Source organism: Anguilla anguilla, chromosome 2 (assembly GCF_013347855.1).
Source record: "Anguilla anguilla isolate fAngAng1 chromosome 2, fAngAng1.pri, whole genome shotgun sequence".
Lineage (NCBI taxonomy): Eukaryota > Metazoa > Chordata > Actinopteri > Anguilliformes > Anguillidae > Anguilla > Anguilla anguilla.
This window is the reverse complement of record NC_049202.1, coordinates 57,000,277-57,016,203: the sequence shown is the minus strand read 5'-3', so window position 1 is coordinate 57,016,203 and position 15,927 is coordinate 57,000,277. Positions and strand designations below refer to the sequence as shown.

General features: G+C 38.8%; 1 protein-coding gene across 4 annotated transcripts; it reads left to right on the top strand.

Moving 5' to 3' along the window:
- The first annotated feature begins 545 nt into the window (after positions 1 to 545).
- Positions 546 to 15,309, top strand: mbtd1 (mbt domain containing 1). 4 transcript variants are annotated; one of them, XM_035405073.1, is made up of 17 exons: positions 546 to 707; positions 2,199 to 2,400; positions 2,659 to 2,792; positions 3,102 to 3,216; positions 3,380 to 3,462; positions 3,899 to 4,016; positions 4,329 to 4,463; positions 4,635 to 4,723; positions 4,865 to 5,099; positions 5,253 to 5,308; positions 5,434 to 5,538; positions 5,768 to 5,915; positions 6,081 to 6,163; positions 6,616 to 6,850; positions 8,569 to 8,640; positions 9,365 to 9,502; positions 11,195 to 15,309. In XM_035405073.1, the coding sequence occupies exons 1-17, from the start codon at positions 687 to 689 to the stop codon at positions 11,311 to 11,313; spliced, it is 2,088 nt and encodes a 695-aa protein (XP_035260964.1). In that variant the 5' UTR covers positions 546 to 686; the 3' UTR covers positions 11,314 to 15,309. The 4 variants fall into 4 exon arrangements, with proteins under 4 accessions (XP_035260964.1, XP_035260966.1, XP_035260963.1 ...); XM_035405072.1 differs by having other exon boundaries at positions 547 to 707; positions 9,308 to 9,502; XM_035405074.1 differs by lacking the exon at positions 546 to 707 and adding an exon at positions 735 to 887 and having other exon boundaries at positions 9,308 to 9,502.
- The last annotated feature ends 618 nt before the right edge of the window (positions 15,310 to 15,927 follow it).

Sequence of the window (15,927 nt, the reverse complement as noted above, 5' to 3'; positions counted from 1 at the left end):
TATGTTAATTATATAAAAGATGTACCCCGAATCTTGGACATACATTAGTATTAATCTGCAGACATTATCACAAGGTTTAATGGCATAATTCAATCCAAGTTGCGGAATTTAAAGAATTAGTGTTGCATTTAAATTCAAACGCATTAAATAGTTTCAGGAAATGTATGGATATCCGCATATGAGTCATGCAACCTGTTGTCGCTACACGATTCCCCACTTATTAAACGTAAAGTAGCGAAACGCAGAACATTGCAATGGGATACATGTCTTTGTGCGGTTATTTCCGGTTAAGTTCAATATGTATGCACTTTGCAGAATCTGACAAATGTCACATGCAAGTCATTTTATTAAGCTTGCAGAGTTGCGAGCATTACCTCGTCTAGTACCGTTCCTTTACAAATATACAGACAGTAAGCCTCAGGGACCAATAGCTGATCGGAAGATAATGTAAAGATGAGGGGGACCAATGTTTAGCGTTTGTATTAGTCGATGACCATTTCCTGCACCCAACCAATGGTAAAGCAGTAGGTGTATCGTGCGCACGCGCATTTTTAATATGTTAATTTTGTTGATATTCGGCTGGAGTTCATTTTTGGCTTTTAGTTTGAATTTTATTCAATATCCCCACTTTGGGGTTTTCGCAGTTGCACACAGAAAAAATAGGAAACACTTTGCATGAAGGGCTAATGGAAGACACAAGGGATTTGGTGAGTTTGTTGAGTAGGAGTTGTGTAAAACCTTGATAGCTAGGTGCAGCTATCTTGCAGGCTAGCTGCGCTTGTAGTACAATCCTGTTTTCCCTCTTTGTTGTGATTGTGAGCTTGCAGCAGAAATAGCGACTAGAAGGCCATAGCCTCACACGGGGAGCATTCTTAAGAATTAAAAAGGTCAGTGGTTCGTTTTGTCCGGAGCCGTTGCTGAGTGAGTAGTTAATATTACCCCGCTACTATTACCAATATCGCAGTATTTCACAGTTATGCTTGCAGGGCAAATGGAAGCGCACGAAGGCCCGTCATGGGACTGCTCAGTGCCAGTGGAGGATGGCTGGTAGCTTGCGATAAACCCACACGGCTAATGCTGCAGTATTGGAAATGTGTATCAGCGCTAGATTTACGTACAAAAGATCGCGGATCTTCCCTGTTAGTACTCCAGTTAGAAAACGTAATCCCGGTAATGTTAGCTGCCACGCGTAGCAATGTGTAAAGCTCAAGCAGACTGAGGAAATGAAAGAAAGGAACCATGCACTGCTGTATTGTGCTGGTTTCGCGACATGGGTTCTAAATAGCTAGCGAACTGTAGCTAGCTTGCCGATTAGCTTGATCACTTCTAAGAAATAATGCATTCTATCTCTACGTTCCTAGCAAGCTGTTAGCCAATACTAGTTGCCGCTTTAAATGTACCTTGCTAACGTTTGGTAATGTTGCCTCGCTAACAGCGACACTACTACTGGTGGTTGTTGACATACCTTCATTGCTTGACTGAAGTTCTGTTCGGCGCCAGGTTTTGCATGCTTATGTTACTGTGTTTTTGGTTTAACGATATTGGCTATAATCTTGTTATTTTGGTGAATAACTTTCCAAATTAACTATTGATTGCATTTGTGAAATACAATACACTTGCTAATCTGTGTGCCCTGCTAAAGAAATCACTATAGCAAATGTTACCTTGCAGGCTGGCCATGTATGTATGGGTAGTTTGTTGTTTAATTTTGGTCGCTGAGTGTTTTTTTTATTTGTTTTTATTATTATTATTTTTGTCATTACGTTTCGATCGAGATATTTACAATAAGAATAATAATGATATTATTATTATTATTATTATTATTATCCGCAGTAGTAGTAGTGTACTAACAGTAGTTTATATTTTGTATTACTTCAGTAATTACATAGGCCTAGTTGTTATGAACAATGTTTCATGAACGCTCGTCATCACTGTTATATCACTATGATGTATTTGGGCAGAAATTAACTTGCCAGTTGTGTTTGTGGTCCTTGAACTATTGGCAATTATATGTAGGCCTGTCTGAACAACTGGAGAAAAGTAGCTTGAACTGAGATTTTGCAAAAATGGCATTTCAGTGTTTGGCAACAGGAAGTTTGCAGTTTGAGTGTTTGCATGTAGTCAGTGCTTGCTAAGCAACCAACAAACATGCTTATGAATGTACACGTTGATAGTTTGAGAGGGTTCTGTTCCTTCAGGCTGAACACACTCCACGTTCAGAACGGAAGAGGCGGGACTCCTTCGGGATGTTTGATGGGTATGACAGCTGCAGTGAGGACTCCAGCAGCAGCTCCAGCTCGGAGGATAGTGAGGAAGAGGTGCCTTCCATCCCCGCCAGCCTCCCCATCATCAAGAACAATGGCCAGGTGTACACCTACCCTGATGGGAAGGCGGGAATGGGTCAGTGCTTCTCTCTCGTCTTGTCTGCTCAGGCATCGCCATTGCTCCTTTAAGTTGCGTAAGGTGATTGTGGTTTGAGATGTCATGGCTTTGGAGCAAGAACTTGGTCTCTGTTTGCATAGTCTCATGTAAGGGGCTTTACCATAAGTGTTCCAGCTAATATATGGCTGTGAGCAGAGTTAGGTTGTGTGGAACAGTCCTGCGGTTCTACAGCCTCGTCTGTCATGTAAGTTTCAGTGTTTTGTTTGTCCATTCCAGCCACGTGTGAGATGTGTGGGATGGTGGGAGTAAGAGATGCTTTCTACTCCAAAACCAAGAGGTTCTGCAGTGTGTCCTGCTCCAGAAGCTACTCCTCGAATTCTAAAAAAGCCAGCATCCTGGCTCGACTCCAGGTAATAAGCTTCTTGTTTGCTTATTTGTTTTGTGTTGTTGAACCAATGTATTCACTTAAAATAGCTCTATATAAAAATATATGGTGATTTAAAAAAAAAAAAAAAAAATGAAATGCTATTTAAAAACTAAGTATTTCCATCTCTTGTTGTTGCCAAAATAGAACTTCATTGTTTAGATATAATTGCAAATCAGTTGACTGTCTGTGACAGCCAATGGAAATTTTGTTTGTGTAAAAAAATGATGTGATATTACTCAAGAAGATTCTGAATAGTGGACATCTTTTTTCTTTTGTTTGCTTTTTATCAAAGGGTAAGCCACCAACAAAAAAAGCAAAAGTCTTACAGAAACAACCTCTAATGGCAAAGTTGGCTGCCTATGCCCAGTACCAAGCAAGTCAACAGAACCAAGCTAAATCAAAAACAGGTATGTCCTGAAGACTTTGATATCCTCCTTTGGTCAGCAAGCTGGGACAAAAATTTGTTGACAAGATAAATAAATTATATTTATAACTGATGTGACATTTACTGGAATGAAAAGTATAACCATGACATTTGTTTGTTTGTTTTTTGTGGTTTCCTACTTGTAGTGGTCCCTGTGGAGGGCTTTGACTGGGGTCGTTACATCTGCAGCAGTAACTTGGTTGGCGCTCCAGTTAGCTGCTTCAAGCATGTAAGCACCATTTTAAGCCCACTTTTATTACTGCATTATTTAACTTAACACAGGGAAAACCTGCATGGTTGGCTACAAGACTGTGTACTTCTGTTTTCTTTTAATGAGTGCCGTCAGAGTTGACTTTTTCCTTTGTATGTTATTTCTGATTCCAACTTAATAAGAGCTATAGAAAATAAAGGTGGGCAGTGCAGTATGTCTGTGTTTTATTTCAAGTGACAATAAAAGTTAAGCATACTTAAAAAAAAAAAAAAAGCATTAATAAAAATTTTCATAGATATTGTCATCAGGTATTTAAATAATTCAAAAGTATTTCATTGAAAATTTAAACAGATATTGCAATTTTTTTCTTCATGCAATTGCTGTCAGAATGTCGCAATTGCTGCTCCACATTTCCATTGTAATTAAGCAGAATGGGCTGTCTTTGATGTTTCAGGTCCCTATGGGAACAAACTGGGGTGACATCGCAGAAGGAGTGAGGGTGGAAGTCCCCAACTCTGACTGCACTCTGCAAACTAAAGTCTACTGGATAGCGGGTATCATCAAACTGGCAGGTAATGATAAGGAAGCTGTTACCCTGACTATTTACTGTTCAGTGCAGGTATATCATTGGTACACAATGTAATTAACTCTGGATGCTCTCATACCTGTATTGTTTTGGTCAAGGTAAATGTTCCATAATAGTCTTGGATTTGATTGCAAACATTACTAGCACCGAGAGGAAGTCAGTGAGATAACTGGGTATAATTTATTTTGGTCAACAATCAAAGTGCAAATTCTCTTGATTTTTCGGTAACTGATAGACAGAATATACAGCAGGTTTGAGGGTCGTCTTGTCCTCATCTGTGATCCGGTGATTCCCCCAGGATTTAAGGCGCTCCTTCGGTACGAAGGTTTTGACAACGACGCCAGCCGGGACTTCTGGTGCAACCTCTGCATCCCTGAAATTCACCCAGTGGGCTGGTGTGCATCCAGTGGGAAGCCTCTCGTACCCCCCAAATGTAAGGGAAGCTCAGGCCCTGGGTTTATATGCTCAAGACCCTAGGGGTGGTAGTGGCAATTTCACCTGAGAATTTTTCTCCATCTGGTTCTCTCCATGTTTTTCTCTTTGTGGGTTGCAGTAATTTACATGTGTTGGCTTAAACAAAACTCATTCTCTCATTTTTATGTAGCCATTCAGCATAAATACACAAACTGGAAAGCGTTCCTTGTGAAGCGCCTTACAGGAGCCAAAACGCTTCCTCCGGACTTCACCGCCAAGGTGAGGCTTCATCGTCACTTGTCCGGGAGCCATTGCTGGAACGCTCCTAATCAGAACTCAAGTTTTTCACCCAATTATTGTTTTTGTCTTTTGAAGTGTGCTGAATGTCTTACATTGAGCTTGAAATGACCTGGCCCTCAGGTGCAGGAAAGCATGCAGTACCCTTTCAAAAAACTGATGCGTGTGGAGGTGGTGGACAAGACGCACCTGTGCCGGACACGCGTGGCCCTGGTGGAGCAGGTGATTGGAGGCCGGCTGCGTCTGGTTTACGAGGAGAGTGAAGACGGCACCGACGACTTCTGGTGCCACATGTACAGCCCGCTCATCCATGGCATCGGCTGGTCTCGAAGCATCGGACATCGCTTCAAAAGATCCGGTAAATGAGGGGGTGACAGCAGAACACTGGGAGTCTGTGGGGCTGATTCCTTTTAGTAAAGGATTGTGATGCACGTTTTATGAACTGCTCTTAATGCATTCAAGTTTGGGGAGAATATTCAATGGTAAAATGAAGCCATTTTGTCTTTCTTAGATGTGTCCAAGAAGCTTGAGGGTCAGGCAGATGCTCCTGCTCAACTGTTCTTGAAGGTTGGAACATTATTTTTTATCTTCAGTTTTGTATATTTTTTAAACTTGTGGTGAAATTCTCACATGTTTCCAGTGACTAGTGACTAATAGCATCTTCTCTGCTGCTCCCTCTGATTTCTCTTCAGGTGAAGGATGTTGACCAAAGTGGGGATTGGTTTAAAGATGGAATGAAGCTAGAGGCGATTGACCCTCTAAATCTCTCAGCCATATGTGTAGCTACTGTAAGAAAGGTAAGGCACAGATTACATTTGTGTGGTATACTTGGTCTTGTGAAAGATGTGATGTCTTCCTGATATGCTGTTTTTAAGTCGTTGGACCAGCCAATCGTACTCCTGGAAAGAGCGAGGGATGGGTAGGGTGAAGGGCTGTGGAGATTCTGTCAGGTGAACCACTGACCTCATACTGTAATCAAAGCTGCATGGTGGTTTTTCCAATTGGGCCTTGTCCTCTCTGTGTCAGGTCTTGGCAGATGGGTACCTCATGATTGGGATTGACGGTTCTGAGGCGGCAGATGGTTCTGATTGGTTCTGCTACCATGCCACCTCCCCTTCCATCTTTCCTGCCGGCTTCTGTGAAATAAACAACATTGAACTCACGCCACCTCGAGGTACAGCATTTTTTCTCTTTTTCACCAATCATTTACTTACGGTGAGGCGAGAAACTGAATTACCATCAAGGCAGTAAACCTTCTTGGCCTTTGGACCCATCTGGCTCACTTGAATGCTCTGGGTTTAAAATTAATGGTGTTTGTAAATCCAAATCTATTTCACAGGGTACACAAAACTCCCATTCAAATGGTTTGACTACCTCAGGGATACGGGTTCAATTGCAGCTCCTGTGAGGCTCTTCAACAAAGTAAGTCTGTCTCTAGCACCTTTTATTATGCAGTGGACTTGCCTTATACTGTGAATAGCCTGAAATGTGTGCCCTAGTGTGTCTCTGCAGAATCTAGATCATACTTTTAAAATAATTAATCTCGTTTTACTGCATGTTTTTGCATATTCATAATTGTAGTTAATCAGGATTATTTTTGTTGGTGGTACAAATGAAAGATGACATGAGGACAGAGGAAGTTGTAGTAATGAGGAAGAAAACAAGGATGTAGATGTTTATTAAATAATATACAATTCCAAGGCTGCACTTTTGATGTTGGTAATACCAGTGTTAAGGAGAGGGTCTGAAAAGTTAGATGTTAGTGGACATCTGTAGTGGCAAGACAAAGTGAGTAGGCCTCAGTGGAGCTATTCTCTACCATAGCCTACTGCAGAAAAAACATTCTCCTGTTGCCCCCCTGTAACAATCTACAGGAGGTTCCAAACCATGGTTTCCGTCCGGGCATGAAGCTGGAAGCTGTGGACCTGATGGAGCCACGGCTTGTGTGCGTCGCCACGGTGACGCGCATCGTTCACAGGCTTTTGCGCATCCATTTTGATGGCTGGGAGGACGAGTATGACCAGTGGGTGGACTGTGAGTCACCTGACCTCTACCCTGTGGGCTGGTGTCAGCTGACAGGATATCAGCTTCAGCCACCTGCTGCACAGAGTAAGTATGCCTGGGGAAAAAAATTAACAGTACATAATTAAAAGGCAAACTAATCTGAAGTGAATTATTAAAAGTAATGTAGCAAAGATTAGGGATTAGGGAACTGCCATTGTCCCCCTTGAGCAAGGCTCTGAATCTGCATTATTTCAGTAAATATCTTCTTGTGTAATTTCTTGCTGCAGGTCTGGGATCTTTTTGAGACAATTTTTCTCCCAGCAGTCTATTGAAATAAAGACCCACAGAAAATTTCTTTGGATTTCCCTTTGGAAATTGTTATAGTCATAGCCTTGTAAAGATACAGTATCTGTCTAGTGATATTTTCTGTAGCTACAATACAAACGCTTCTTCTTTGAAGGTTTTTTTTTGGCCAGGCTTACATGACAACCTGTCACTGACTATCACATCAACATGCAGTGTTCAGAAATTGGTCTTCAATTGCTCCTCTTATTATTAAAGCCATTAAAGGATTGTTTCAGAAATCAACACAATAGCTGCAGAAAGCTAATAAATATATTGTATTTGCTAAGTCCGACTTTGACTCAAAAGTGTCATGGAACTGAGGATTGAGTAAGATATGTTTAATTTTCAGAATCCAGCAATTTTAACCCCTGCTTCTAAAAAAAAATGTAGGTTCCCACTATCAGGCCTGAACAACCATTATGTATGTAAACTTTAGGTTTTCAATCAATGATTTCAATGAGATGTCACAGATTGCATTCAAAATTAAAATCAAAAGGAGCTTGATTGTTGTGTATTCTGTAGCCATGCTGGGCCTCTATCTTCATAAATAGCATTGTCTTCTGGTTTGTCTCTTCTCTACAGGAGGTGGGACCCATAGTTTGCCTGCCTAGATTAGGGTATCAGCGTGACTCTTGATTGCCCCAGGGACATTTCCTTTGATGTTTGTTGTGGGGAGGGCAGCCAGCATTCTTATAAACAATATAATATTGTATTCAATTCACTATTTCTAAGGCCATAATCTAAACACTAGATACACTATATGGCCAAAATTATGTAGACACCCGACATTTCAAAATTATGGGAATTAATATGGAGGGTGTCCACCCTTTGCTGCTTTAACAACCTCCACTCTTCTGGGAAGGCTTTATACTAGATGTTGGAGCATTGCTGCAGGGATTTGCTTCCATTGAGCCGGAAGAGCATTAGTTAAGTCAGGCACTGATTGGGGGATTAGGCCTGGCTTGCAGTTGGCCTTCCATTTGATCCCATAGATGTTGGGTGGGGTTGAGGTCAGGGCTCTGTGCAGGTCAGTTAAGTTCTTCCACACCGTTCTCAAAAAAACCATTTCTATATGGACCTTGCTGTGTGCCTGAGGGCATTGCCATGCTGAAACAGGAAAGGGCCTTCCCCAAACTGCACAGAATTTTCTAGAATTGGATTGTGTGCTATAGCATTAAGATTTGCCTTCACTGGAACTAATGGCCTAGCCCAAAACATGAAAAACAGCCCTAGACCAAGTCCAGATACTTTTAGTCATAATAGTGTGTCATTCATATCAGAATGGGTATCTAGTATTACGTCTAAAATGTAATCGAGTTGGGAAATATGGCTATTAGCCATTGAATTTCAAACATGCTTGTACATTTCCATGTGAAAACACATAGCTGCAATTAATCAGAAAGTGGCAGATTATATCTGTGTTTTTAAAATAATTATTTGTATAGGATGTTGAAACTTGAATGTGTTCTCCTTTTTAGGCCCCAGAGAAATCCCCACACCAGTGACGAAGCAGAAGAAAAAGTCCCAGCAGTACAAAGGGCAAAAGAAAAGTGGGTCTAGTAAACAGTTTTTTACTTCTTTTTTCAGCAAATCGTTTATTTAAAAAAAAACAAAAACAAACAAAAAAAACTACATAAAAACAAAATCTGCAACAAGAAATTCAAACTTTGTTCCTGGTTGGTTTGGAAGTCCTCTGGCCTGGGTGTGGAATTGAAGTTGGTGAGATTCGGGTGTTGATGCGTCAAGTTGACATGACACGGTCTCCAGGTGTTGTATGAAAGTATGCAGTGAAAAATGGGCATGGGACACTGGCTGTGGACTGCTTGCTGTTTCCCCAGTGTAGATTAGAGTAGCATGGAGTTGGACAGTGACATGACTACAGGTCGTAAATTGACTAACCTCTGCATTACACCGAGGCCCGAGAAGCCTGACTTGTTGAGTCCTTGAGCTGAATTCTAACAACAGGAAATGAGATTTCTAAAGGCTAATAAGATGGATCTTATTCCACCAGCATATTGAAAATCATTGTGACCGTTTCTTGCTGAATGTCATTCTTTAAAAAAAACAAAAAAAAAACAACTTAATTAATTGATGACAGTCTCCATCTTAGAGAAATTGTTGGTGTAGGGACACTGGGGAAAAAGAAGAGGTAGATGTGGGTGAAGAGGTAAGACAACGGAGGCTTGGTAGCTTACTCCAGTCTGGCTTGGTGTTTAGAGAGGAAGATTCCTGTTGGGAAGAGGCCGGTCAGTTTGTCGAGTGTGCCTCTGACAGGCACGGTGCGGAGGAGCTTCTCGGGTGACGAAGAGCTGACTCCGCCCCTTTACCCGTCCCATCCCGCACACGCGGCGGCCACGGGGCCCACTCAACCTCCCACCACTAGTGGGGAGCTCAATCCCAGCCTCAAATCAGGTAATCCACCAACCCACTCTTTGCTCCCAGTCTCTCTCACACAGGGGGGTGCTGTGGACGCCGAGGTGCACAACTCAGTGGTCTCATTGGACGGCCTTCAGCCAAGATCGGGGTGAACCGTTTAGTCTTCACTCATTTATCAGCTAAAATCCAAATGAGCATTTATTCCTTAAGAGAATACCGCTTAATGTTTTGATTTCATCTCTAAAAAGGAAAGCATGAATTTAATTAATTACAAAGAATTTATAATTTTTAGTTATATAAGTATTTTTTCAGTGATTTACACTTGTCTAGTAATAATTATGGAGTAATAATTTTCATATACTTGGAATATTTTTGCATTTTTTTAAACGCAACAGGAAAAACCCTCATGCCTCCCACATTTGAATAGTCGTTAATTAATTTTCTACTTATACCTGTGACATCTTATAAAATAGAAAATGCTTGAACTAGATTACTTCAGAGCTGTTAATATTGTAGTATTAGCGTATTAGCATAGTGTGTGCTTTTGTAAGTAGAGTAACATTGAGCATGGCTATTTTTGCAAGCAGTTTGCTATTGTGACAACAGGAGGGATAGTGTTGAGTATCTTGATGGAATCACATATCTTGGCATAGCTAGGTGTGCTTATTTCTCTATTGTCCTCATCTTTATCCTTTAGGAGTAAAATGTGTAGCTTTGTTCAGATTTTTGTAAACTGCATGACTTGCTGACTTTGGATATGTTTTATGTATATTTCTTTGTTTTAATGACAAATGTATAAACAGTACTTAATAGTAACCACAATACAGCACAATACAGCCCAAAAAGGGTTTTGCACATCTGAGAATGTCCAGTCTTGGGTAAATGGTGTAAAGTTTTTATCCAGCTGCTTCATTCAGCTGAATAATTATAGTAAACATGTGCTTAATTGTTGGCAGTAACCAGGGAATAACTCAGCTGTTCCTCAACACTTTCTGTTCATTACTGAGAAAAAAGCAGGAGTTTCATTTAATCAATACAATTTCTACTGATTATCTGACACTATAAATGGTCAATATCGATGTTCTACCAACTTAACACTAAGTAGCCTGTTAATGGTAATGGGCTAATGTAAGTATGGGGATTTGTTTTTTCCCGTTGAACCTCTCACTTGTGGATGTTGTCTTTTTCTTGGTGATTCTGCAAGGTTATGTGAATACTGTTCTGAAGTCTCATTTGTGAGGTGTGTGCCACCACAATGGCAAGCAGAAATGGCACACCAACTTGTGTGCCTAAGTGTTACTACAAAGCTGTGCTTTCATTTTGTCATGTGATCCGAATACTTGCCTTTAGTGATTTTTGTATTTTTTTGTAATAAGCGTATGTGTGCTGCTAAGTATTGGGATGACTTGCGCATTTCAACATGATTAAAGTTATTTATTTATTTAACGAATAAATAACAGTAGTAATTGGTTGTAATTCTGGCTTAAGTTGTAATAATCACAAATATTTGTTTATGGTTTTACTAACTGTAGCCAGTATGTATATATTATGCATTGTATTATTATATATAATAATAATAATGACAATGATAATAAATATTATAATTGTTGTTACTATTATAATAATAATAATAATAATTATTATTATTATTATTATTATTTCTCTGTTTTGCTTGTCTCAGTGCTAGTGGTTTCTTGATTCTCATACGTGCTTCTTTTCTTTTTTAAGTGGCATCACTGCAGCTGAAAGAGGAGGCACAAGAGGTGGATGAGTTCAGCTTCTCCCAAGGTGTCTCGGACCAGGAGAGCAACGGCTCTGGCAGCTACTACATCAAACAGGAGCCGTGACACAACCGACAGGAACTCTTAATTAAGGCAGGAGCTTCTGCCCTGTCTGACCTGGCCAGCACTTGGATAGCAGCTTCTGGTGGTGTGGAGCGCGGTGGAGGGACTGCAGGAGAGGCTTAAATCCAGATCTTAAGCAATGGTTTATCGGGTAAGAAAGACAAAAGAATTTAGCAGAAGTAGGTGAAAGAGGTGTTTTGCAGGATTCCTTTTTTTGTTTTGTTTTCATAAATTTGCCAGATGGACTTTAAATGTTCATTGTACTTGAAGTTTTCAAAGATGTTTTTGTAAGATTTTTCAAAGTTGAGAACTGTTGTGTGTCTTATGTTTCGGTAACTTTGGGGATATTTTGTGAGAAAATTTAAGTTTAATGGGGAAAACTATGAATATATATAAATATATATATTAATTTGTGATGAAGAGTGGGTTTTGAATATATTATATAAATCATAAACCTTACTGGTATGAACAGACATTCAGAATAAATGGAAAACACTGTCATAGATTGCACTACAGGAATGTACATTTCAATCAGCCTGTAGCAGTCACCATTGCCACAAAGCAGCTTTATTGTGTGAGTAACAAAACACGTTGACCGTCAAGCAAATTTGTAAAATTTTAAAAGTTCTGTGCGAATTGTAAAGAAATATGCTACATGTCACAGTTGACATTAAGATATGCAAGCTTCTGAGTTGCGTTTTTTTAGAGAGAGATCTGTAATATATCACCATCTGTCTGAAAAGTTCCATATTTCAGAGCCATATTGTTGCAGATAGGTGAAGTATTCAACTGAGCCTCTGAATAAAGTATTATTTGCATTATTACCATTATTACTATTATTATTGTCACCATTAAAGTGTACTTCAGGTTGTTTCTAAAAGAAGCGCTACCTTACCATCATATTTTAATATATGTCATTATATCCAAAATGAGCTGTTAGGCCAGAATCTGTTTGGAAACTTAAATCCAGCATTAATTTATGGTTTAGTTTAGAAGTCTACAGAAAGCACTGAAAATAGAAATATGTTAAAAGCTCATGGTACAGACACATTTCAATATACAGATATAAGCCAAGTTCAACTTAGTTTTCTCAGGTTGATCTTTGGTTGATTAAACATTTTATTTCCGCATGTCCATCGTACCAACGTATCCATTATTATTTTTTCTTTCATGGCATGAGAAAATACTGTCTTGTCCTACCGTAAAAAAAGAAAGAAAATCATTCCACCTCAGAAATCTTTGTACTACCTCTTTAAGAACCTGGCAGCGAAACACTCGAGCAGTTTCCAAACCATGAGGTAGTGGGACCCAGGAAGACCAGCTGTCTTGACCATTGGTTGATTATATTTGATTCATATGTAGAATGGCAGTGAGGAAACTGTGTGCAGAGTACCTTATGCAAAGGAAAGTGTAAAATCTGTAATTCACCAAGCAGTAAATGTATATTCTACCTTCATCATAAAGCTTAAAATGGCACACACCAAACAGATTTTTTATAACATAGCTTATTCACAAAGGAGTCATTTCAATGGAGACTCAATATGCAATAATAATTTTAATTGAATTATTGCTATAACAGGCTCTCATATATTTGAAGATTAAAATATAAAAAATATAATATATACATAAATCTAATTACTATTAAATTAGTTGCATAAAGGTGACAATTTCTGTATCATCTGTGATTTTTCCCATTTTCTGTGTGTGTGCATGTGTACGTGTGTGTGTAAGTGTGCGTGTATGTGTGCGTGTCTGAAGTGATATATATGCACACACACATCGTGTGATGTGTGCATGTATATATAACAAACTATACATACTATTTTGAAATTGACCATGTAGCTGTAGAACTGTTGAGTTCAATGATTGTCACAGTAGGTGTGAATAACTGTACTATAGTCTCACTTCATATACCAGTAAGGTTGACAATAAATTCTCAGGAAACCTTTGCATCTTGTTTAATAGGCTTGTTGTGGGTTTGTGGGGTGTGGCTAATGGCTTTCGAGGTGGTCAGTATTGAAGATATACCGGACATCTTAATTAAAGCAAAATACTTTTTATTAGTTGTTACTGTTGCATCAGGCTTGCCGCTTACGTGAATATTGCTGAGGTTTACATTAAGTGTAAACTCTTCAAGGGCACTTTGGGGTCATTCTTTGAAGGAGTACCCTTTTTACATTGCTATACTTTTAAAATGGAAACCCTGAGTTCAGTCAGTAGCCCTCCCAAAGCCAGGTGATCAATGCTTGGTTCTTCCAACCAAACATTTTCTACAATTTTTTTAAAATTTTTTCCCCGCCTCATTCTTTCTCTCTCTCTCTCTCAGAGAACAATCTCAGGTGCTCTTGAACAAGACGCAAATTAAAAACTTAATGGGACACCTCTTGCTCAGTTTTTGAATTCTTGAAAAGCACTATGCCACAAAGTTCTGTCATTCTGTAAGTTTTTTTATTTTATTATTTTTTTCTCCCTGTAGTCTGTGGATAGATGCTTTTGAATGATTCTTTTTAAACATCACAGTGAGAGATGTTTAAATTCTTGTGTGACCGCATTTACTTTGTTTTGTAGACGGATTGAGGGCCAGCTAGCTTTTGAGTTCTAATATTTCTTTTTCTTTAATTAGTTATGCTTTATTTATTCCTTGGAAGGGGATATATGGGCACAACCTCAATTATGCTGGCTGGAAAAAGTGAAAACTAACTGAGTTTACCCAAGGTCATAGTAGGGTCCAGCAGAGCAATAATATCTTATGGTGGTATTCTACAAAGTGTGTGTTTCATAGCTTACTTTTGTTGCTGTTGGGATGTTTGGAATGGCAGGTGAGTTCTTGGTGGAAGTGAGAGGTATGCTTTAGCTGGGTGTCTTTTATTGAAGAGCGTAAAGGCCATTATGTGACTCTCTTTGGTATCTTGTCTTCAGTCCATTGTGTCATCAGTTATTTCTGAGCGATCAAATGGTGCCAAGTGGATTGAACAAAAACATGTTTAGGAGAAAAAAAAAAAAAAGTAAAACACAAATGAGCTTTACAGGATTATGAACTGAGACAGTGTTAGTGACCAAATAGCGGAGTTATATTTTTAGGTTTATTATAAAAAGACGTGACTGTTTCAAGGCAAATTTAGCTGCTACCCTCTTCTGTGATGTAGTTTCCACCTTTAGTTAACATACATCCACATCAATAAATTAATTCTCTATTAATTGAAAAGCGCACAAGTCAACTTTAAGAGCAAACCTTTTCTGTTAATGAGATTGAGGCCTTATCTTTTTTGTTATGCTCATTGTTTTGTGAAAGCAAAAAGAAAAAAAGAAAAAAAAGATTTAAATAAATCTTAACATGTTTAGTAAACCAAACATCCATGCATGCGGCATTGTGAATTTCACGTAGAGGCCCATGATCCTGAACTGACCTCTTTTCTTTGTGCTATGATCTTTAGTTATGTGAAATTTCTGGTCCTTGGATACTAACACGGGTCTTTTTTTTTTTTAATGTGAATCCCCTCTATCCTCAGTCTGTATTATGGTGCTATATATTTGATAAACTGATAATCCTTTATTAATGGGGAATGATTTTTTCAAAACTGTAACTGAGGGGAAGTTAAGTTGTTTTCTGTTTTCTTGTATTTTGGATACAAATAAAAAAAATAATACAAAAAAATTTGTAGAAAATTTAAAAAAATATTAAAACAATCCTTTTACCCTCATGGTACATCTGGGCCTACAGTAAAGTATGGGGTTTGTACATATGTTCCTGTTTTTGATTGTGTCTGTACATGTTCTTTACTTTCGTTGTCATGGTAATTTGTGCCGTGAGCAAGAGGTTTAATAGCCTTTCCCTTGAATTTGTACATAATTAAAATAGCGTGAAAAAGACAATGTTGTTTTTTTGTTTGTTTTTTACAAACCTTGCAAACGTCAGCATGGATGTCGAAAAGCATTAATTGGAGATACTTCACTAAATACTTTTTAACACTGAATAAAAGTATACAAAAAGTGTTCTAATCCGTGCTTCTCATGATCTTCTTTACTGTAATGTCCTGTTGAATCTTTGTTTAAAGCCACATTGCTTTTAGGTCAGTTTTCCTTTTATTACCACGTTTAATTTGAGACATAATCTTCCCTGAATAAAAGACCATGTCATCACTGAATCATTACAAACTACAGGTTACAGTGGTCAAACTAAACCTACTTTAAGCAATCCATTATTCTCTCTATGTGAGATTAAAAATTACTACCCACATTGCATTGCAGTTTTTTACATTTGCAGTACTGCACACGTTAATCGCGCTCCCCACTCATTTCACTGTATATGTATTTTCAAGTCCTTTCAAAATGATCGATTCACTCCTGTTTGACAGCTTCACTTCCGCATGTGTAAAATTAACCTCCTTGAAATGGCAACATGGTTAACTCTAATCTTGAGGTTGGAGATTATGTGGAGTAATCTGCTTAACATCCCAGTCAGTGGTCTATTGCAGCACTGCTAATAACCTAGAGAGAAGCAAAAGCTCTGCTGTTAAGCCACATCTAAAAAAGGTTACACGTCTCTTAAAAGACTGGTATGTGGGGTAGAGCGCTAGGGTTCAGGCTCTTGCTGTTGAAATCTTGTGAAAAATCACG

What these genes read in the sequence shown, in the direction of transcription:
- mbtd1 (XM_035405072.1), top strand. Translation starts at nt 687, where the DNA reads ATGGAAGACACAAGGGATTTG. An exon ending in TGGAAGACACAAGGGATTTG is followed by an intron (nt 708 to 2,198) that starts GTGAGTTTGTTG and finishes CTGTTCCTTCAG; the next exon opens with GCTGAACACACTCCACGTTC. An exon ending in CAATCCCAGCCTCAAATCAG is followed by an intron (nt 9,503 to 11,194) that starts GTAATCCACCAA and finishes TTCTTTTTTAAG; the next exon opens with TGGCATCACTGCAGCTGAAA.